The sequence below is a fragment of the Ammodytes marinus genome, assembly GCF_949987685.1.
Source record: "Ammodytes marinus genome assembly, chromosome: 1".
In the NCBI taxonomy this organism is placed as follows: domain Eukaryota; kingdom Metazoa; phylum Chordata; class Actinopteri; order Uranoscopiformes; family Ammodytidae; genus Ammodytes; species Ammodytes marinus.
This window is the reverse complement of record NC_137230.1, coordinates 12,320,978-12,343,765: the sequence shown is the minus strand read 5'-3', so window position 1 is coordinate 12,343,765 and position 22,788 is coordinate 12,320,978. Positions and strand designations below refer to the sequence as shown.

The following is a 22,788-nucleotide window of genomic DNA, read 5'->3' as shown; positions in this document are numbered from 1 at the left end:
CTCCTGAGGTTTGGAGAAAAACACATCACCAAGGACATCAGTTCCTTTGTTTTTCAAACAGATTATTAGCAGGTGAGGGAATGAACAAAGAAGAGGGCAAACTGAAACACATATTCCACCTGGACCGGAGTTTTTTTTTTTTTCAAACTTAAATCTTCAAAGGCTGATGTATAGGAGCCCGCAGGATGCTGATGCTGTTGAAAGAGCCTCCACTGACACTGGGGATAGACTGTAGATTTACTATACTGGGTTGGCAAGTAGGTCAATGAGAGAGGAGAGGTAGATATGGATAATACTGACCCCACTTACAGTATGATGGTGATTGTAACCGATGCTGAAGTCCCTGTTGATGTCTTAGATATACCCTACATCACTATCACCCCAGTAGTACATACTCTATGGAAGCCATTTAGAGACTTCCAGTAGTGCAATTCAGATATGACTTTTCAATCTAGGGACTACAGATGAAAATTAGCTTATAGCCAACTCTAGTACTGCTTATGTGCTGTGCATTGTCCCTGTTAAATAAACAAATAAAAAAATACGTACAACACAGGTTCAATTGTATCTGATAATGACAAAGAGGAAGTAAGGTATATGTTCTGGGCAGAGAGTAGGTAGAGGTTTAAAGAGTCAGCAGTAGTGTGTGCGGCACTGTTTAGTTTGAAGTTTTTTATCTGTCGTGTGACGTGTGGTCGAAACAAAGCGTTTACCTGATCGTCAGGTTCCACATCAGCTCCATTCTTCAGCCATGAGACCTGAGGCTTGGGGTCCCCGCACACTGTACATGTCAAACTCAGGGTCTACAGAAGGAACCAAGAACCTTTCTTAGATAAAACAAGATTCTAGATTAATATAGGCTAAAGTCACAGATACACTTCAACACTTACCTTCTTTTCCATAATGGTGACCACATCAGGCAGTCCTCCCACCACCTGTCCACGGTCTGAAAAAAAAAGTAATTGTCAGTATTACAAATCATTCCTATTGATTAATGCCCTTTTTTTCCTCAAAGAAAACTGAACAACCAGTAGCATTTTTTTTGTCAAACAGGGATTTAAACAGAGGTAACTATAGAATGTACAGAAAAAGTAACTACAAAGAAACAAGGAGAAGAAAAAGATGAACTCACTCTTCTCAGCATAGGCCTCAGCCCTGTAACACAGGGAAAAAAATGTTAGAGATCTTTCTCTCATCTGTTCACACAGCAAACCAGCAGCACATTTAATAATGGACAGTACAGCACCACATTCTGACCTAAAATGAACCTGTCACTAGGATTTCATCTTTTGAAATTAAAAAGAGAAAAAGAGAAAGGGGGAATTCAATCTAAGCCTGTGTTGCAAATGTAGTATAGCCAAGCTTAGTTAATGGTCTATTTTGACAACCTGGCTCTCACACACATAATGTCATTTCCATGTTTTGGATCAGTAGCATTGGTCAGATGGTTCGCTACAATGCAGTGTGGATGTAGAGCCAAACCACCACTATGCTGTAGTTTGCTCTGGGAACTTAACAGAATCTTCTCTATGGGACAAAGGACTTTACTTTGTAATGAGTGTGGCGAGGGCTGTCGGAGCAGCGTGGGACCACCAGAGGTCAGCCACTGGACCAGATGGCTGGGGGAACTATTGCTCTCCGCTTTGCATGTTGATGCTCAATCAAACAGGGCAACAGGGGTGCCACTTGTTTCAATGTGTTTGTGTGCAATCGTGTGCTTAAAAAGTCTCTCTTTGAATGTTAATTGGAGGAGGGATTTGGACGTTTTCCCACTCTCTGCATGCACCGTTTAAGGGTTTGGAGCTTGGAATTGATTTTTTTTCTAAATGGATTAACAAAAAAAGAAAATTTAGTGTGTGGTGGTTTTAGCTTTGCAGGCCCAATTAGCTTAAAGGAGCCAAAAGGATATCTGCTACCTGTCCAATTTTAACATTGATTTCTTATCTGCTATTTAAATGTTCAACTTGTAGAGGCAGGAGAGCAACCTTTCTCATTGAAGCGCTTCTGACCATTCATAAATCAACACACAGCTCTATTTACTTAAAAGGTTTACAGTGTTACCCAAATACATCAAATGCAAACATGCAGGCTATATCTTAGTCAAGAAAAGTACATAAAGAACTAAATCTAATAGCGGGGCCGACAGTGTTCCAACAGAACATTTCCATATGAGGCGGTTCACTGTGCAAACACAAAGGGAATGATTGGCATCTACATTAAGCTCAGTTACTCCGGTGCAGGGCATAATACAACAACAAGCTCAGCAGTGTTTAGTGTACTGTGTGCTTGAAGTGGATTTGGAAGGTGACCCAATCAAGTGTTTACTGCCAATTACTGTGAGCTGCCAGATGTCAAAGTTGCAGTGATGAAGCAACACAAGCTCAACAGTGATTAGTCATCGGAAGAGTTAGTCCCACTCAAATATCAACAGACAGACAAGTGAAGGAAATCCATAAGGGAGTGTAGTCTTACTTGAGTTTCTGGAACTCAGCATAGGCCTTCTCGTAGACTGTAAAAAGACGAAAAATGAATGTCACCATGTGCGACACTTATCATCCAATTATTGTATTTGTATTGTAGCTGTACTGTTTATAACATAGTGGTGATGACAGGGGGACAGAGGATATAGGCTATAGGTTGAGTATGTGTAAGCAGGTGTTGGAGGAGTTTCTTTTTTAAAAACATTTTAACGAAAGAAGAGAGCAAACTTTTTACAGCCAGTTTTGCAAGCCTACGGGGACGAGGGCTTGATACTCAGAGAGATTGGAGTACCGCTGCAGAGTCTTGAAGTCAAGTGTTCCATAAAAACAAATGACGCACCACTTTTTACTGTATTGTCAATAAAAAGAGTGAGAGCGAAAAAGAGAGAGAGAGAAGGTACTGACCGTCACCACTGAGGTCCAGTGTGCGTTTATTTGAGTCTTCAGGGCCTGTGATCACGATGGAATACAATCCCTTGCTCTTCTCCGATGGCTCAATCACCTGTCAATCAATCAATGAACCAGTCACTCAAGACTCCAACAAACAGATCCAGTATTCAGTGTCCAGTTATATCATTTTTCACTTGTATGTCTTTAATTTATGGTTTAGGAAAACTATTATTTTATGCATCAGGTAATAACAGTTATTTTGCTAGGTATGGTGAGACCCCATTGTTTACATACTCTTTGTTTACAGACCCTAGGCTGTGTATTAACACGCTGTATTGACCGGTAGTGGATCTAGAGTTTTTTTTTTATTGATTTTGACAAAAAAAAATTGGAAAAAAAGCATCCTCCAGAATCACTGACTCCACCTTTAAGTGTAATGTATTTTAAAAAGTATAGTTTTATTCATTCGCTACCCCTTTTAAAGGTAATCCATTATCAATTGAGTTGCTACAAAGGCAACAGTGCCAATTCCTAACTGTCTTTATTTTCATTGAATGACCCATGTGTGATCAACCAAATACTGTTCAGCATTATATGGGAGATGACAATACCTCCATTGTTGCCATAGAAGGGGTTCCTCCAATCACAATCTTGTCACTGTGGGCGAGTTTACTCTCACTGAGGAAAAGGAGTGGGGAGAGGAGAAGTTAGTGTGCATGTTGTGTTTGTATGCGAGTCGGTAAAACCTGCTCCAGAGGTAATGGGCAATCAGGTGTTTACGTGCCAGCCTTATTTGACACATTGGGATACCAATTCTCTCTTCTCTTGCCATATGTCGCTCTGACACACTCACAAAACGGTACGGGGAGAGGTTAAACATCTAATCTCCACAATGTTTGGTTATTTGCACTCTCTGCCAAAACCTGTTATCTTTCTTCCCTACTTTCTACTTACCCTCTCTTACTTTAGTCCTCTTTATATATGTCTTTCTTTCCGTCCACTTTCTCTCTCTCTATCTCTCTCTCTCTCTCTCTCACTCCCCCTCCCCTCAGCATTTCATCATCTCTAGGGTATATGACAGAGTGCTTTTAAGTCCAGAAAAAACCTTGCTCCTTTATAGAAAATATATTTTTTGTCCACAAAACAGGGCAATTTTACTGCAATAACCGGGCTAATGAAAACACTTGCCAAAAGCCATCCCGTGTTTTATTATGTGGCTTATTGTTTGACACCCGCGGCGATTTAACTTGAGAGGGAAAGCCAAATAATGTTGTTTTGTGGTCAGCATGTTTATAGGCGGACGTAAAAGAAATACCCTTCTTCCTTCCTAATGTCAGTGCTATAAGACTACGCCAATACTGGAGTTATTGTCACCATTATTTTTCTACTTCTTTTATGCTCCTTAGCAGAAGTAGTTGTCATGGTAGTAGAAGTGTTGGTATTCTAAATACAGTGTCTTACCCATGCTGCCAGGTGATGTTCATCTCGGAGGTGTAATACTTCATGTGACACTGCAGCTGGATGCCTGTTGCGGTGCAGCTAATCACCAGCTCTGCAGCACTGGCTCCTACAGGGGGGGTGAAGGGGGTGACATAAGGTTATGAAGGGCACATTTCAGAATCAACAATCAGATATTTTGCTGTCAGATAACATGGCCTCTCTCTCTCTCTCTCTCTCTCTCTCTCTCTCTGTCTCTCTCTCTCTCTCTCTCTTTCTGCTTGGAGCAACAGGATGCAACTTTTTATTTATTTATTGCTCAGAAATAATCAATTCAAACCCCCATCTGCTGCCATTTTTACATTACATGAAATTACATTTAATTTAGCTAACGCTTCTATCCAAAGCAACTTCCAAGAACTGCATTCAACCATGAAGGTGCAGACTCAGAACAGCAAGAATCATGCAGGTACATAAGTATAGCTTCGTATAAGCTAGACTACGGAAGAGCCACATCTAAGTGCTACATGTAGGTGCAATTTTCTTTTTCCTTTTTTGTATAACCATCATCTTCCTAGACAAGGTGCAGTCAGAAGAGATGCGTTTTAAGCCTGGGGCGGAATATGTGTATAGGCTTTCAGCTGTCCTGATGTCAATGGGGAGCTCGTTCCACCATTTGGAATCCACGACATACAGTCTGGATTTTGTATGTAGTATCCATTTTACGATTCCCCCTTTCTATGTTACCTTCATCCAGCTTCGAGAGTTGATATATACTAATGAAGCACATACTTTTTGGATGAAGTATTCAATAGAATGCTCCAAACATAACTAAACAGAAACTTGATGCAATGCTGGTGCAAGTAAAAGAGGGATTTATACTCAATTTGTCCGTGTGCTGTGGGACTTTGCTCATTGCACATTATGAGTGCACAAGTGTGTCATCCACCTGGTCCCATCAACATGGCTTCCCATCATCACAGTAATGAACCCTCCGTTTCTCTCTATCCACTGCTGTAACATTTGCTGCAGGGCTGTCAAGTGACTGTCTCTTAAAATAGGAGTAAGATGCTCCTCTACCCTGTCACTGTGACAGCGCAGTGGAATTTTAAAGTGATTCACCGCATGATGGCATGATGGCCAAATGCTTCCAGCATGACAACTTCTGCCACATGCTAGAAAGTAGTGTGTGTGTGTGTGTGTGTGTGTGTGTGTGTGTGTGTGTGTGTGTGTGTGTGTGTGTGTGTGTGTGTGTGTGTGTGTGTGTGTGTGTGTGTGTGTGTGTGTGTGTGTGTGTGTGTGTGTGTGTGTGTGTGTAGCAGTGGGACGTTGAAACAGTAATGTATCAGCATGGTGACAAATCTACATGTCTTCCTGCGGTGTGAATGTGCCTTGTCAAATTAAGTCAATTAGCACTTGATCCATACGGTGGGTATATGTAATTCTATTATTAATGAGTGAGTGAGTGAGTGAGTGAGTGAGTGAGTGAGTGAGTGAGTGAGTGAGTGAGTGAGTGTGTGTGTGTGTGTGTGTGTGTGTGTGTGTGTGTGTGTGTGTGTGTGTGTGTGTGTGTGTGTGTGTGTGTGTGTGTGTGTGTGTGTGTGTGTGTGTGTGTGTGTGTGTGTGAAAAGGGTTGATTACCCACCGGCCAGCTGGTTGATCTTGTTGATGGCTCCGTCAAAGACTAGAAGGGAGGCAGAGAAACATGGGGGTCAGGGGAAAAGAGAGAGGGTGAGGTAGAGTCACCCTGCTGCCCTCTGGTGGCTGCATTCAAGGCTCAGTAAAGAAAGGTTTGAAATCAAAAGCATTGAGGGTATTTGCTAATATCCCTTAACAGAGCTATACTGAGGTAAAACTGTCTCCATACACTGTGACTCTGTATCCCTGTTGCCATTTCTAACCAATTAACTGGATATGTCTGTTCTTTGGTGGCATCCCAACTTAATTAAAAAAGGCAAAAAGGTATTAAGAGCTGTATCCGTCAGCTAATCTTCCCCTTAAGGTCTGAATAAATAATTAATAACCTTGAATACAAAGTGGATGAAAGATGATCTATTAATTATGACGCTAAGGCTAAGTTCTGTCATCAAAACGCAAACCAAAGTATAGACTTGAAGGACTACAGAGTAGGGGTGGGTTATATAACCTAAAATTAATATCGTTCTATTTTTCACTTTTTTGGGTGGTGACAGTATTATAGCAGGATATGACTTTGTATTTTAGTGTTGGGAGGAGAAGCCTGTCTTGTGTGTCAAGTTGTCCTATGGCAATAAGAAGCATTTGTATGCAGTTGTCAGAAAAAAAAACAAGGTTGGGGGTTAGAGGGTCTGTAAAAAATGCATTAGTGTACCACGTACAGACAGAGCATATGAATTTGAATCACGTATTTATTTTCCTGTTTCCTGTTACGTTTTTAATGAGCACCAGGCATCTTATTCATTTTTCTACCTTTCATTGGCCGTTGCACTGTAGGTTATTATTTATTCCTGCCTCAGTTACACAAGCAGACAAGTCGACAAGTCAGTGGAATTGCTCCTGTAATTAATAAGCGAGATACATTATGTAGGGAGAGATATGTTTACCTTTTCCGGAGACGTCAAGTTGGCTCATATCTTTTCCTCTGTCATCACTGATGGTGGCCTTATAAACTCCTGCTGTCTTCATTGAGAACTGAAGAAGAGACACAACACAACACACACAGGGGTCTGAACACATTGTGAGGTCTATCATGTTCGAACAAATGAAAATGTAATGTAATGTAATAAATGCAATGCTTGAGAGAGACACTTAATTGTGTAACAATTGCAGCAACAAAGAATTGATCAAAATCTTCATCCATGGTATAGCCACAGCATTATGCAACAGTGTGTGCATGTATAACCATTTAAACAAATACAAATATTGTACACAATCTCAAATCATTAAGCAGATTAACAATACCAAAATGCAATTACCAGCTTAATTGGCAGTTTGCAGATTCCTGATCCCAGGTCAGGCTTCACATCGGGGATGACCTCGGTTTCGTCTTTGTACCAGTGGAACACTGATTCCTTCTTCAAGTTAGAAACCTACAATGAAAAACATAATTTTCATATATTTGAAAACATTCAAGATAATGATCAGTAACCAGGAAGACAGGTGTTTGATGACTTTATGGCTTCTATGTGGCAGACTTTCAAATCCAATAGCAACCGTACAGTCTCAAATAGACCCTGCCCACATACTGCATTGTTGCACCACCCCTAGTACAGTAATGGGCCTCTAAAAGTCACATATCAGTCCAGAGTTCAGACGTGTTGCCCCCATCATCTTTCCATGGCAACCAGGGCTATTTAATACTTGAGCTGTAACAGATACATTAGAGATATTCCATAAATCACATAAATACATCCTCTTTAGTTCCACTGTATAGAAACCTGTTTGCAGTGTCCATTAAAGCAGCATAGCTCAGATTTTACAAGTCATTCAATGAGTCAGTGATGTGTGTGTAAAGTTCAGTTTATGTGGTGGTTCATTAAGACCAAAAGATACCTCACCGTCTGTACTTTGGGCCAGTTACTCTCAGCTCATCTCATGAATACAAACATTCACTCTCTCCCTCCAGAAATACTTGGCCTGCAGTCCTTTATACAGAATATGCGGGACCCTAACTAATCACCCATACCAACAACAAATGGCACCTATTTCTTCAGAATGGTTGATGCTTGCAGAGAGAGGTTCATGCCTGATGTGTATAGTCTCTATCAACATTCACTTACTTAATTTACTGCATAAGTTTGTTGCGTTTCTACTTCATTCAAAATGCACTTAATGTGATAAACTAACAGACACATTAAACAAAGGGATTTATGAGCAATGCTTTGACTTTGAAATAGTTTTAATCGTATACTTTGTGCTAACAAAGCCAAGGACCAAAAACCTTGACTGTGTGATTCTGGTTATTTTCGATCCGAACCTCATCATTACACAGCATACTATTCTCATCCTGCACTCAGTCTGCGTAGAATGGCTGATTAGCTTTCCACGACTCAGCCTCCCATTTGTTTAGAGTGTAAATATTCCATAATTATTGAGTTTGGCTGACTGTGTTTACCTTGCAAACCACAGTGACGGAGCAGTCGTCTCCAACCTGAAGTGTCAGAAACTCGCTGAAGTGGGGACCTGTGGTGGATAAAAGGCAGGGGAGAGAGAGAGAGAGAGATATAGAGAGAGAGAGAGAGTGAGAGGGGCCCAGGGAAGGGACATGAGCTTAAAAACTAATTACTTGTGGAACCTTGATTGTATTAGCTCCACTAACTGCCTTGTGCATAAGTTATGCTCCCTCAAATTCTTTGTGCAAATGTGACCTTCATCGGCAGTAGCTGTTCCATGAATTTCAAAATGTGGGACTCATTTTGTGATGTAGCGAGGCCATTTCCCATAAAATAGGTCCATTTTTTGACATTCAAGGTTCCAACTCCCACTTTGAGTAATGGCGCTCTTGTTTTCTTTCCTTGTTGACCCGCTCATTAGATTACTTTGTCTCCTAGGCAACACATTAGCCGTGCCGCTTTCTGGCTAAGTGAAGCTCATACCATCTTAAAAGTGAATCATGTTCTGTGTTTTCTTACCCTCCTTGACTCTGATGTACTCTCTCCTCTGGTAGTCGGCCTCAGCCAGCGCCGCCTTGAAAGCTGTGTGCACATAAAGAGACACGTAAACAGAGAATAATTAAGAGATCTAAGTGTTTTCCAGTAAGTGTTGCTATATATTCTTTCAGTGGATTAGCTAGCTAGCGGTTCCCCTTGTATGTGAGTGGAATCATAATGTATGGAGAGAAAAAAACACGTCAGACCCACCTATACATTTATCATTTTTCATAATGTAGTCTCTTTTGCTAAAGACACACACACAAACACACACACACACACACACACACACACACACACACACACACACACACACACACACACACACACACACACACACACACACACGTATATACTTTATATTACATATGTCTCAATGGGCTGTGTTATGTGATTATGGCTGATGCTTGCCAGCAAAACCACTGATTAGAAGGAATTAGAAAAATAAGGCTGTAAGGCTTTGAAATTGGAAAGTCCTTTTTACACATGTAAACTCAATACACTTAATGGGCATTCTTGCCTCACTTGTCTTTGCATTTTTTTAATCCCACTGTAATACCTGTCTTATCTTATCTTGTTGTACACTGATCAACTTTCGTAAGGTGGAAGGGCAAGTTTATTTCAGACACAAGGCCTTTCAAAGTGCTTCACAGGGGCATAAAATCATCAAGATTACACATTAGAAATTACATTAAAGAGATAGTTAAGAGAAAGAAAATATATCAAGATTCGAGATAAGACATTAAACATTTAGACAGGGATGTAGAATGGGCTGCTATGAAAATGACGTGACTAACGATGTAGATTTGCATTCAGTTCTAGCGGGGTTGTAGCCTACAGTAGGCAGGGTTGGAGCTCTTGTTAAGAAAGACAAAGAAGGAGTGAGGGCAGCTCTTACCATCTCCGATCAGAACCAGCGAGCTCTGTCCTTTGCCGCCTCCGTCTGTGATCATGCAGGTAAATGTCCCCTCGTTCTCCTCAGTGAAATGATCCATGATTAACTCAATGACGCCTGTAGCCACATCATGACCCATCTTGTTGGGCTGCAGGAAAAATAGAGTTTGTTGTTGTTAAAAAAAGGCCATAATACACTCCAAGATGGGTTTTTCTTTTCTTTTCACTGTGAATTATGTTTCCTGTTGGAACATTGTGTGCATCAAGGGCAGACAGACTATTATCTCAGCTAAAAAACTTAAAGCCTCTAGGTCTAGAAAAATAGTAAAAAAAGTTGGGTGTCTTAATAAACTTTTACAAAAATCTAATTGGATGTAAAAGTTCCTCGTAAAGTACTGTCTAGACCTTTTGACTGTGTGGGGGGTGTCTCGGTTTTCAAACAGTATCCATGGCAACAATAGTCATTGTTTTTACAGAACGTTCAGGCGTTCAGAAGTGCCGTGATTGGTTCCAAATACTTATTGTGTCACAAGAACCAACACACAGCCCGCCTCATCTAAACCACATTTCTGTAGAGTTTATCAAACTTGAACGACGATATCTTTCATATGGATTGATAAACATGATTTTTTCAGATGCTTACTATCATGCAATTAACTCCCAAAATGACATTGTTAAAAAGATGTTGTGTATTTGGGTTAACAGGGGCTTTAAACTAAATGTGTATCTTACACTAGCTCCAGACAGTTCCTTGTTGTTGGCAAAGAATTTGTAGGTGACATTGGAAGAAATCTCCTCTGCCTGCAGCCAGAACCTCATTCTGCCTCTCTCCAGAATCTTGTAGGCCAACTCTGATTTCAGCGGGATGACTAGAGGAGAGAGGAGGAGGAGAGGAAAAAGAAATGGATACTGTTTAAAACATGAGTGGAGAGGAGAGGAGAATAATATAGTGGTTAGGGCAGGTGATGCAAAAGCAGGTAAGACTTTATTTTTTTGGGATAGAGCGAAAGGAGAAATGCATTTCACGAGAGAAGAAATACATCCGAAAGGTTCAAAGCAAGTCGGAACAAAGCAAAATGAAAGCTGGAAAGGGAGAGAGAGGAAGAGAAATGGGGAGAGTGGGTAGGACAGATTAATGATGCAGCAGAGAAAAACTGTATAAGGGAAGAGAGATTTACGGAGACAAATAGAGAGATCGGAGGAATCAGGCAGAAGTACCTACCTGGATGTCTGATATCGTAGCTGAGTGCCAGCATCTTCGCCATCTCTGAAAATGTAAAGAGACAACATATTCATTGTGTGCAGCCTTGGGCGCAAATTAACCAAATAAAACACACACTCTTTGTACATAGATGTTATTTTCCCATTATGTTATGTCTCAGCATTATTTAAATCACTGGAGCCTTCCCTAAGTATCTGCCATTTAAGTGAAATGAATGAAACCTTGTTTACTAGGATTTTCGTCATTTTTGTGAGTAAGGCTGAACAAAAGCGTAGGTCAAATGAGAAGCAATCAGTGTGAGGCTCGCTAAACAACATGTCAGAACTTAATAACTTGGTGCTGCAATAGCTGGAACAGTCATTTGGAACTGTCTAACAAAAAGCCCATATAAGACGTGATTTTTAAACACAAACACGGGGCCTAAAGCTTGGAGACATTTTGTAAACAAAAACGATACAATACTCCGCTAGTATTCATCAGATGTGTAATGAGATAACGTGTTGCTTACATACCAGTGAACCAATTCTTAAGCACAGTGTCACTGCTTTCATACATCATCCTGCACTGTGCCTCAGTTCATCAATGCAGTGCTCCCTTTATAATTTTGCCTGAGTCTTTTTTATTTTTTATGTCATTTCCAGAACTGGATGTTGCACTACATCTCTTCATGTCCCCCTTGGCCCTGACCAAGGCATGCTTGCACTGATGGATAGATCCTACCTTCAGCAGAGATTGAATAGCTGGATGACACTCCCTGTGTATTGGTGACCGAAACGGAGTACGTCCCAAAGTCCTCTTTCTCTGCGTGTGTTAAGACCAGCTTAGAACTATGATGCAAGGCAGCAGAGAGAGAGAGAGAGAGGATGAGCATTTCCTTTTTCTATATTCCTTTTCCGTATTTTTACAATATTATTATTTATATTACAATATAGATTGTGTGTGTGTGTGTGTGTGTGTGTGTGTGTGTGTGTGTGTGTGTGTGTGTGTGTGTGTGTGTGTGTGTGTGTGTGTGTGTGTGTGTGTGTGTGTGTGTGTGTGTGTGTCTGTGTGTGTGTGTGTGTGTGTGTGTGTGTGTGTGTGTGTGTGTGTGTGTGTGTGTGTGGTCTTACTGGCTGCCTTCGGTCTTAATGACCAGTCCTTTGGAGAAATCTGTGATTTCTTTGTAGTCTTTCTTCCACATGAAATGTGATCCCTCGCTCATTTGGCAGGACTCGAATTTCATAACAATGTCACCAGTCTTCTCATCCACACCACAGGACATCTCCTGGGCACCTTCAATACACACAGAAGGAGTTTTTGGATTTTTAGAAAAAGAAGACGTAGGACACACACACAAAGGGCCTTTCATCTTCCCTCCAGCACCTTAAAAAAAGTGCGTCATTCCAACTCAGCAAAGCCATGTTTTGACTATGTGGTGTCTTTCCAAAGAGAGCCTTGGAGATGACTTTTTCAGAAATAACAATGGTGACTATGACACAATTGTGACAATCTCCTACTGTCGGTGACTAAATGTTACCTTCCACAGCCTTGGCAACCACAGAGTCAGAGGCCATTGAGGCCATTCCCACTCCTGCAGCGTTGGCCGCACGCACTCTCATCACATAAGTACTGCCCACCTCCAGACCTGTTACCTAGGAAACGCACATGCCAAAAGACAAAAAAAAATAGTGTCAGTGAAGGGAGGAGAGATATGATTTTTGTTTTATACACTGTTATTAATGTGCTCTGTTTGGGAAAATGTAACAGGTGCAGTAACTGAGACATTAACTTTGAATCAGAAATGTTTTTTTTCCAAAAAGGGAATCTGTGTGAGAGAGGAAAACGTGACAGCATTAGTTGCCACTTCTGCTAATTGTGTATTATCATATACCAAACCATTATAAGTATTACACAATAATTCACTTATAATACATCTGTACTATTTTGTACACCAGTAATTGTTTACTTTTTCCACTAGATGTCAGTGTCACACAGCTTAATGTAAATCATCACTGTTCAGTGGGATGACTGGTACAGAATTTTAAGAAGTTTAAAGATGATATTATAGCGGAACAGGGGTCAATTGAAGCTTTGCATAGACAAGCACAGTATGCATGAGCACAGTGCTGAACACATTCGTAAACACAAGCAACAGACAGTGTAGCAGTGGGAGCTCAACGAACAATAGATGTAGCTTGTTTCAGATATGCTGACATTTAACACATTAGCATCCAGTTGTATCAACAGTAATATTCTAAACAGGAATTTTCTATACAAAGATAATGGTGTGCCATCCCAGAAGAGTTTTTACACTTTGTGAAAAAAAATTGACACGCCAACTAAAAAAACTGGTATAACTTCAAGGCTATCAGTTGCATTATCGATTAATCAGTTGATTTTTCATCCTGAAGATCACAAGCTGACCTACAGTATTCAAACTGCTTGCTTTAGGGAAAAGAAGACAAGGAAACTCAACAATTAAAAACTGGAACCTGGAAATTGTTATACAAAATACAAACAATTATGCATTTATTAAAATATTATTATAATTATTAAACCACTGATTGATTACATTATCATCAACTAATCAGTTAATTGTAGTTGTTTCAGTATTACATAACTGATATGTCCGATTGCATTGTGCTCAGATAATATTACATAGACAGATTTCAGAAGAAAACCAATCAAACTGGGTAACCTTCAATAAATGAATCATAAAAAAAAACATGTCAAAGAGGCTCTTACCTTGAGGAAGCGATGACTGACAGCTGTCTCATTGGCTGTGGTCCATTCAGAAGTGCCTTTCTTAGCGTACTCAACATGGTAGCCTGTGATTGGTCCAGAACCAAGATAGACAGGCTTCTTCCACTCAACCACACACGAATCATCTCTCAATTCACAGGTAGTCAGGTCATAGGCAGGACCTAAAGGAAGAGAGACACGAACCCACATTTACATTTGATTGTGTGGACACTTCAATGGCATAACTCCCTCCTAATTCTCAAGACCATTTCATCGGGCTTCAAGTTTGTCAGTGATGGTGACCAAGTCAGTGGGAAAAGGACATAGACTAACCAGGCGTTGGCATAGTCCAGGCCTCACAGCTGAAGTCGTCCGAATGTTTGGAAGCTGGTCCCACGCCAGCCAGGTTGGCCGCATACACGTGGAACTGATAGACTGCTCCCTCGGTCAAGCCCTCCGCCTGTCAATCAAATGGTACCATGGTTACTAACATACCAATCACCATTATCTTAAACTGGGTGAGCCACTTGAAAACCCCAAACAAGTGCATGTTGAAAAAAATGCTTATTCAGCAATCAAACCTCTCCTAGATAGTATTCCAAGACTGTGTAAAGCCAAAATAAACCATAGTAAAACACAAAGTAGCTTATTGTACCCTATAAAGTCTTTCAGTGAGTGCTGGGATGTGAATCTCCCTCCACGTGCTTGTTCCGCTGCGCCTTTTGTCCACATAGTACTCCTTGACTGGTGCTCCTCCAGAGACAAGAGGCTTCCTCCAGCTCAGAACCATTGAGTGGCCGTCACAGTTCAGCAGGGAAATGCCGTACGGAGCAGAGGAGTGGGCTGAAAAAAAGGCAGGACTGCATTGTAATACTCATTATCAACATTATCTTCAGTAATAGTGACAAACGAAATGTGCCAATACTGACTCAGGGCAGCCTTCACAGTGAGGGGTGCTGACTCCTGGGATTCTTCACTCAGACCCAGCTCATTGATAGCCTGCACACGGAACACGTAGGTTTGCCCTGTGGTCAGACCGCTGACCACAAACCTGCAGAAACAGAATCTCATGAAAAACAACACCAAAAACAACAATCAAAGAAATACACATTTTCAAAGCAATACAATGTTTTTGTTTTTGCTTATGTGTGGAAAACATACTTGGTGTTCTTGCGAGGTTTGTGATTGGCTGAGGTCCAGTCCTTGGAGCCCTTCACACATTGGTCGATGTAGTAGCCAATGAGATTGTTGGGTTCCTTCGGAGGAGCCCATTGGATGAGCACAGAGGTGTCTGTTTCCGTGGTGCTGATCACCTGACCGGGAGCAGATGGCACACCTGTAGATAGCAACACATGGAACATTGAAAGAAAAAAAGTTACAATAAATCATTAAAATAACAACAATGCATAAGCATAAGCACTATATGTGTTACAAGCCAAAGAAAGGGACAGAAACAGACCTTTGAGTTCCTCAGTCTGGATAAGACCAGTTGGCTCTGATGGCTCACTGCAGCCGTAGATATTTGCAGACACAACTCTGAACTGGTACTGTTTGCCCTCTGCCAGGTCGAAGACGGCATAACGGGGAGAGCGAATAGGGACCTGAGTGTTAACACGCTGCCACGCACCACTGCCTGCCAAGCTCTGTAGAGAGTGAGAGAGAGCATGCCTGCTGTTACTATACATCCACAGATACATAAGGATATACTGTTGTGTGCTACATTTAAGTGGCTGAGGGACTTTCAGTTTGTTTTAATTCTAGCAACCCCTTTGGAGAAAAACGGTAGGCCTAGTGTTTTTTTACGAAGCCGGCTGTTGTTCCTGGGTGAGCGTACAGAGGCATTCAAAAAACTATTAGGAATTAGACTTGTTTGCATACATAATTTATGATCATCGGAGGAAAAAATGACTGTTTCAAGAATATTTAAAAGTTCCTCGTTGCTACTTTCAACCTGAACTAATTGAGGAGCTTAAGTAATGTTAAATCAAATCTCGTCATGTGGCAAAAGTGTGATCTAGTGCAGAAGTAAATAATTGTAGAGTATACTGTCATGTGCAGCAGTAGGTGTGTGGGCATAATATGATTAGTTTCCATGATATCAGTGTGTGATGTGTATGTACAAATCAATTTTGTCTGTTTTGGCCTTGTTTCCTTGACACTCTTAACTGAGGTGAAAGAAATTGGTCATTTAAAATTGGCTACAGAATGATGTTTTCTTTCACCTTTTCTATGAAGTACCACATGGGAGCCTTGCAGGAATATGCAGGTGCCTTCCAGCTCAGCACCACATATGTCCTGTCTGTCTCTGAGGCATAGATCCCTGATGGAACGCCTGGGGGCTTTCCCTCAGCTACACATAAACACACACACAAACACACACACACACACACACACACACACACACACACACACACACACACACACACAAACAAACACAAACACAGTTAATTAAGTACATATACACACTGTTCCTCCAACTCTGTACAGTCATATTCTAGAAGGAGTTTATAGATATTATACATAATAATGTATGTAGATAGGTGGTGTTCATTTTAGAGAAGTAAAACACTCACCTTCAACTTCATCATGGTAAGACACAATGTTTAGTCTTCCACCAAGGTTTTTGGCTACAGGGAAATACAAAACAACATGTTGTCATTTTGATGAAGAAAGAAAAAGGGACTACATTTATTCAACTCTTAAAATGATGTCATACAGAAGACATTGGATGACGTGGCTCTGTACTGATAGTGTTAAACCTACTGTGGAGCCTCTCAAACTCAGTGGGGTCCAGTGCAGCGATGGGATCAGACATGCGGGATGCCTTGCTGACTCCGTGCGAGTTGACCGCTCTGACTCTGAAGTAGTAGGAGTGTCCCTCGAACAGGCCGGACACTGGGTATTTACAGATCTTTATGGGGTGGTCATTGCATTGGGTCCAGTTATCGGTTCCGACCTCACATCTGCAAAGGCAAGATCAGAAGAGTCAGGAAAAGGAGAATAGATTGACAAAATTATTCATTTTTGCTGTTTCAATTTTCTCTGGGATCATGTTGTTACACCCTCAACAGAGATACAGCATATAAGACTGCACCATTATTACGTTACAACAGGTTTTTACAGCAGAATTGAAGTGGAGGGTTCATTTACAGAGGACATTTTTTACGGTATTGTGGAAAAAAAGATAAAGATTACAACAATGAATCTATCTGACAGCACATGCATACTTGAGGAATTTTTTGCAATAAGGATGTCGTTAATCAAATGATTAGAGTGATCAATATTGGCTAGTGCATTAGAATAGAGGATTTTAAATCAAAGTAACACAGTAACAATATGTGAAAAATGTGAAATGTATTTGCCTAAAAGAAAGCATGAAAGAGTGATCAAACGATACTTTACTTAACCAAGCATATTTAGGTATATGAGGAACAGAAAGGCTAAATGAATATTACGGCTTACTGTAAAATCTTTAGAGCAGAGCTTACAGTGAATGAAGCAGTGCAGAATAATAGTTAAGGCTAGATAAAACAAGGAAGGATTTCCTTTAGTTTAAGATTAAAACCCATCCTCTATTTTCCCTTTATCAAACGAAGTCTATGTGATAACTTGCAGTAATCACCTTGTCTTTATGTTGGTCAGTGTTTATACATAATGGTGTTTATATCAGTGACTCCTACTTGTCCACAAAGTATCCCAGGATTGGTCCCTCTGTGGTGGTGTTTGGGGGCTTCCATGACACAATGACGTAATCTCTGTTGGCGTCGTGGATCTTGATGTCCATAGGAGCGCCTGGTGCGAGAGTGACTGGGGGAGGACCATCTACACGGGGATGTGACACAGTGGCATTTTTTAGGTAAGCAATCCATATTCAAGTAAGTAGCCTATATAGCAATACAAGCGTTACAACAAGCATCACACAACAATCATTAAGTGGACCCTCATATCAATGCCAATGCAATAAGAAGTATGTGTGATTAGAGTCATTGGTCAACATAGGCATGACCTTGATGTTTGCACACCTCACCTGCGACAGAGACAAATGCACTGTGTTCTGCAGTGCCTCCCTTGGTGACCATGCGTAGTGTGTAGAGGCCTTCATCGTCTTTAAACAGGTTGGGAATAGTCAAGGTGGAGACTCCTCGGCCAGTTTCAATCTTCACCCACTTAGAATCAGACAGACGCTTCTCTGGAAAAAGAGACAGGATCCTGAATAAGTTTACCTTCCTGCATAATTCTTAAAAGCCTTCATTTCTAAATTGACGTGGCAATATATATCTATACATTATACATGATGTGCATGTGGTAATCTTGAATATAAAAGACACATGGTACCTTTATGTCATGTCTACAGACTACAATCACATACACACACACATACACACACACACACACACACACACACACACACACACACACACACACACACAGTATTTTGCTCCTAATGAATTGCACGGTGTATCGCTAGAGTCTATTTAACTTCTATAATTAATTAGTAATAAAAATACTGTCAGTAACATTTTCCCATTTTTTAAACCACAGTGCCTCTGGCTACATGTCGACTACATTGGGTCTTGGTAGTAGCCTTGGCAGGCATTATATATGACTGGCAATTATGGCATAATGACTTAGTCATAAAATGCTACTTTATAACAATTACCATCTCTATACCACTGTGCCTCAGGCTGCAGGTTGGCCAGGTTGGGGGTCAGGGTCATGGTAGCAGTCAGAGTTGCAGAATCTCCCTCAGTAGCAAAGACTGGGCCAAACTTCTCTACGAACTCAATGGTGATCTTAGTGTATTGGATCTGGGGGAGCATGGCAGCTGAGAGATTGGGGAAGGGAAGACACAAACAGATAATGAGAGAGAGAGGAGGGAATGAGGCTAGTGGTAACAACATCACACACTGGTTTGTAAGGAGAAAAGAAAGACACGTTTTCATAGTGTAGCTGTGGCACTGATCTTGTTATTTATGAATGTATTTAAACAGAGTTGAGAGTAATGCTTTCGATGCTTACCTGTGTAAGGCAACCATGCATATGAACAGCTCTCCGCCTCCTGCTTGTACCCTAGGTGGTTACAAAAACAAACATATTCACCATTATTTGCTGGCAGATGTTAAAGCTCCCATATTATACACTTTTCGGTTCTATTATACACCATATTATATGGTCTTAGTGGTCCCTAATACGTTTTTCTTTAATTGTTTGCTGAAAAAAACTTTCAGATAATTTATTGTACTATGCTGATGTTCAGCTAATCTCACAATGGCCTATTTTTAAAAAAAGAGTTGCAGGTCCCCTCGTAAATATACAATCTTTGAGCTCCCCCCGCCCCCTGTCCGGAAGCGAAGCCAGATACGCCTCGCCCTCTGTCTGTCAGGGCCGTGGACCAATAAGAAATAGGGGTGTGGGCTGCACAGTGGAAGCTTCTGGCTTTACGGTTTGTGAGGTCAGAAAAGGGGATAATTCTGACTGGAGTGTTTTTGGGGGGAGGGGTGGGGGTTTCAGAAAAGGGGAGAGTGAGAAAAGGAGAGATTGTTATTTTTTTTGATATTTTGGCAGTCTCTAGGCACACCGTGGACGCATGGATATGTTGGAACACATTTAAAAAGTGCATTTAGCATAATATGGGACCTTTAAGGGATAGCAGTATTGTAACTGTGACAGCCTAAGAGAACGGAGAAAGTCAAGGAAAGTCTCATTTTTCATTTCAGTTACATTGCGACCCACTCAGCCATATCCATTGTACAATGTAAATTGTTCCGTACATGTGACATAGTGGACCTTTAATACAGTGACAACACACAGCTTAAGCAACTGTCAGAATTGGTCCTGTTAGGTTGTAGTTTGGATATTTGTAAATCATCGTCTTGAGTTAAGGGTTAGGAACTGCCATTGTACACTGAAAACACGTGTCTACCAATGACTGGATATGAGGCATTACCATAGTTCTTTAGACACCATCTTTAGATCATTTAAGGCACATACGGAACCCACAGATAACTTGAATGGATTCTGTCCTGCCGATAAACAATTCAACATCAAATAGAAAACAAAATCAGATAGAAGGACTTACTCTTGACAATGATGGAGGCCTGACTAGAGGCCTGTCCGTGGAGGTTAGTAGCCACAACAGCGTACTGGGCGGTATCATCGGTGGAGAGTCTAGAAATAAAACACAAGTTAAGAATGGACTTAACCATGTGGTAGGGTTTAATCAAATGCAATGCTTTTTAGACACCTCCTATCTAGGCCTCAGTGTTTATGTTACTGTAGTCTTTGGTAATGTTTGCAGTCATTTGCAACAACAACAACAACAACAACAACAAAAAAAAATGGGAAAATGACTACACATCAGGTTCACTGTGCACCCACAAGAGTCTGCTGCAACAGGACTAATTGTAAACCACTCAAGTAATGCCAGTGGGGGTTTACTTTAACAAGGAAACCAATGCACCGAATGAGCAATCATTTGCCACGTGAATGCATTCTGCTGCCAGTGATAATCAGCAGCTGAGCGGGCACAGTAAGACAAGAGTTAAGCCTGGCTAATACAGTGAAACCTGCAACAGTGCTGGGTTCAGTTGAGGCAATGCTTTAAATGCACTGTCCGATTCAAGTTGACATTATGTACATATACCCGATAGATAGATAGATAGATAGATAGATAGATAGATAGATAGATAGATAGATAGATAGATAGATAGATAGATAGATAGATAGATAGATAGATAGATAGATAGATAGATAGATAGATAGATAGATAGATAGATAGATAGATAGATAGATAGATAGATAGATAGATAGATAGATAGATAGATAGATAGATAGATAGATAGATAGATAGATAGATAGATAGATAGATAGATAGATCATATATGCTGCTGCAAAAGAATGATGTGATCAAGTTGCAGGATGTTATACATCACGTTATTTTTCTATCACTGATGTACATGATGTGGCTGCATTTGTTCCCTCTAGTGTCATATGGCCACATATGTTTGACAATCTATGCCCCAAGCAAACGCATAACAGAAGGTTCTGATTTATATTTACTCTCTTTCTCTCTCTCTCTCTCTCTCTCTCTCTCTCTCTCTCTCTCTCTCTCTCTCTCTCTCTTCTCAGACAGTGCCAATGTAGAGGGAAAGGCTGAGAGGCAAAATAGAGGGCTCACTGTCATTCATGATTTAAAGACCAACTTCAGCCTCTTGAGCTTCTTACTTAATTCTCCCTTGATTCTGGAATCACTGTTTTCACTTTCTGTCCCTCTCCATGTCTCTCCATGTCTCTCTCTCTCTCTCTCTCTCTCTCTTTCACCCTTAGGCTCTTCTCTTCCGACTTTTCCAAAACCTCATATTACACCAGTTTCATCTGACATGTGAATTTGAGCCCGTGCAGAATGTATGGAATGATGTGTAGTCATAAAGAGATGACTTATGGCAGAAGTGATTACAGCCAGTTTGCAGCAAAAAGAGCTTAAAGGGATGTCAGCAAATATATTCATAATTTGAATCATAATAGCATTCAGTAAGTCCTTCAAATGCCAGGAGATGTTCGCAATGGTGCAACTGTGTGTGTTATTAGTGTGTGTGTGTGTGTGTGTGTGTGTGTGTGGTGGTGTGTGTGTGTGTGGGGGGGGTAGTGAAGAGGAATGCCATGGTGTAAGGATCAAAGACTCAAATGTAGGTGGGGGTGAGGGGGCTTGTTTTGCATTTTCTCTTCCCCGTCATGAACTTCACTTCAAATTACAAGAGCCACTGGTATTTTGTCATTTTAATTTTTTTTTTCATCCAGAGCCTTCCAGTCTATTTTTAAATGTTGGATTTTATCCCCAGCCATTAATGGTAGGCATCACTAATTTTTTTAGAGCATTCTGCCATTTCTTTTCAGTTCAACCACACAGCACTCAGTGAAAATGGCACAGCCTTGCAAGTTATGCACCTCTTAGAAGGGTGCTAAGGGTTAAGGAGACCATTTCTACAAGTGGTAAGAGCTGTGTGGGCTGATCTGTGTGTAAAAGTAACAGAGAGAAGGAGCTAAAAGGTGACTGGTTCCAAGGAGAGAGAGTGATGACTTAAAGAATCCTGGAGTGTCACGTAGCACTGAGGTCAGCACTGGAACAGCTGAGCTTCCTAAGACTGGAGGGGAGAGCTGGGCTATGCTTTCTCCCCCATATCTGTAACCACACTGTCAGTCAGTCAGTCAGTCAGTCAGCTGACTCTGACGTCACTACTGTAGTCTGAATGTGTGTGACGATCCCGATGAAACTGACAAGAAAAATAAGACGTATAGACTTGAGGTTTATGATTTGCAAGTCAGTGGACCAAGTGGGCAGGTGTCATGAATGGCATATTGGCATATCCATATCAGTGATTCAAGTGCAATATGGACAAGGCTAATTCAAGTCTGCCAAAAGGTCCAAGGTCACACAAATCCACTGTATTAAAGCCAAATAAACATATTTAATTTATTATGAACACATTGTCTACACATTTGTCTGTAGCCTTTGTTTTGTGTGCAATGTGTCATTCCATGAATTGGTACAGCATGCAAGCAAAGTTGGAGATGAAGACAATAGCGGTGCAGCAAATGCTAAGATGTGCTGAGGTTTCAAAAACTATAGATCCTGCAATTTTACATAATGCAAGTCAACAGCATCTCTCATCTTTCAAACTCAGTTTCCAGATAATACATTTATGCTGTAAAATATTTGAAATGTGACTTTAAAAAGCACCCATCAAGAGCCACAGAAGATGTCATACGTGTGTTTTTTTAAAGGCTGACTAGTACTAAAACCATGATAAGTAAACTGAACTTTATGATGTGAATTAGTGGAGTGCCCCTTTAATATGAAATTCCTCATGTCACCTATATATCATTGTGGGGTTTTTTTTTAAAACTTACTTTGGGATCTCAAGAGTATGGACTCCACCTTTGGCTCCTACCAGGTAATTTCCAGTGGACATGCTCAGGATCACATCATCTTTATACCTACAATAGAGGAACATTTAAA

The 22,788-nt window shown here is 40.8% G+C and overlaps 1 protein-coding gene across 1 annotated transcript in view; it reads right to left on the bottom strand.

The window, feature by feature from the left end:
- Positions 1–22,788, bottom strand: part of myom2b (myomesin 2b) — a 30,732-nt gene that overhangs the window by 1,847 nt on the left and 6,097 nt on the right. The window contains exons 5-37 of the mRNA XM_080054021.1: positions 22,680–22,766; positions 19,852–19,940; positions 18,792–18,842; positions 18,433–18,597; positions 17,800–17,961; positions 17,453–17,594; positions 16,536–16,735; positions 16,346–16,399; positions 15,995–16,122; positions 15,232–15,415; positions 14,934–15,108; positions 14,702–14,823; positions 14,428–14,615; positions 14,106–14,232; positions 13,776–13,954; positions 12,568–12,682; positions 12,161–12,323; positions 11,772–11,878; positions 11,052–11,096; positions 10,562–10,698; positions 9,834–9,978; positions 8,918–8,980; positions 8,401–8,468; positions 7,262–7,375; positions 6,890–6,977; positions 5,953–5,991; positions 4,332–4,437; positions 3,482–3,548; positions 2,886–2,982; positions 2,473–2,509; positions 1,133–1,155; positions 891–946; positions 714–803 (exon numbers count right to left, since the gene is read on the bottom strand). Coding sequence (XP_079910147.1) covers positions 714–803; positions 891–946; positions 1,133–1,155; positions 2,473–2,509; positions 2,886–2,982; positions 3,482–3,548; positions 4,332–4,437; positions 5,953–5,991; positions 6,890–6,977; positions 7,262–7,375; positions 8,401–8,468; positions 8,918–8,980; positions 9,834–9,978; positions 10,562–10,698; positions 11,052–11,096; positions 11,772–11,878; positions 12,161–12,323; positions 12,568–12,682; positions 13,776–13,954; positions 14,106–14,232; positions 14,428–14,615; positions 14,702–14,823; positions 14,934–15,108; positions 15,232–15,415; positions 15,995–16,122; positions 16,346–16,399; positions 16,536–16,735; positions 17,453–17,594; positions 17,800–17,961; positions 18,433–18,597; positions 18,792–18,842; positions 19,852–19,940; positions 22,680–22,766 — 3,613 coding nt within the window. The remainder of the gene's footprint in view (positions 1–713; positions 804–890; positions 947–1,132; positions 1,156–2,472; positions 2,510–2,885; positions 2,983–3,481; positions 3,549–4,331; positions 4,438–5,952; positions 5,992–6,889; positions 6,978–7,261; positions 7,376–8,400; positions 8,469–8,917; positions 8,981–9,833; positions 9,979–10,561; positions 10,699–11,051; positions 11,097–11,771; positions 11,879–12,160; positions 12,324–12,567; positions 12,683–13,775; positions 13,955–14,105; positions 14,233–14,427; positions 14,616–14,701; positions 14,824–14,933; positions 15,109–15,231; positions 15,416–15,994; positions 16,123–16,345; positions 16,400–16,535; positions 16,736–17,452; positions 17,595–17,799; positions 17,962–18,432; positions 18,598–18,791; positions 18,843–19,851; positions 19,941–22,679; positions 22,767–22,788) is intronic.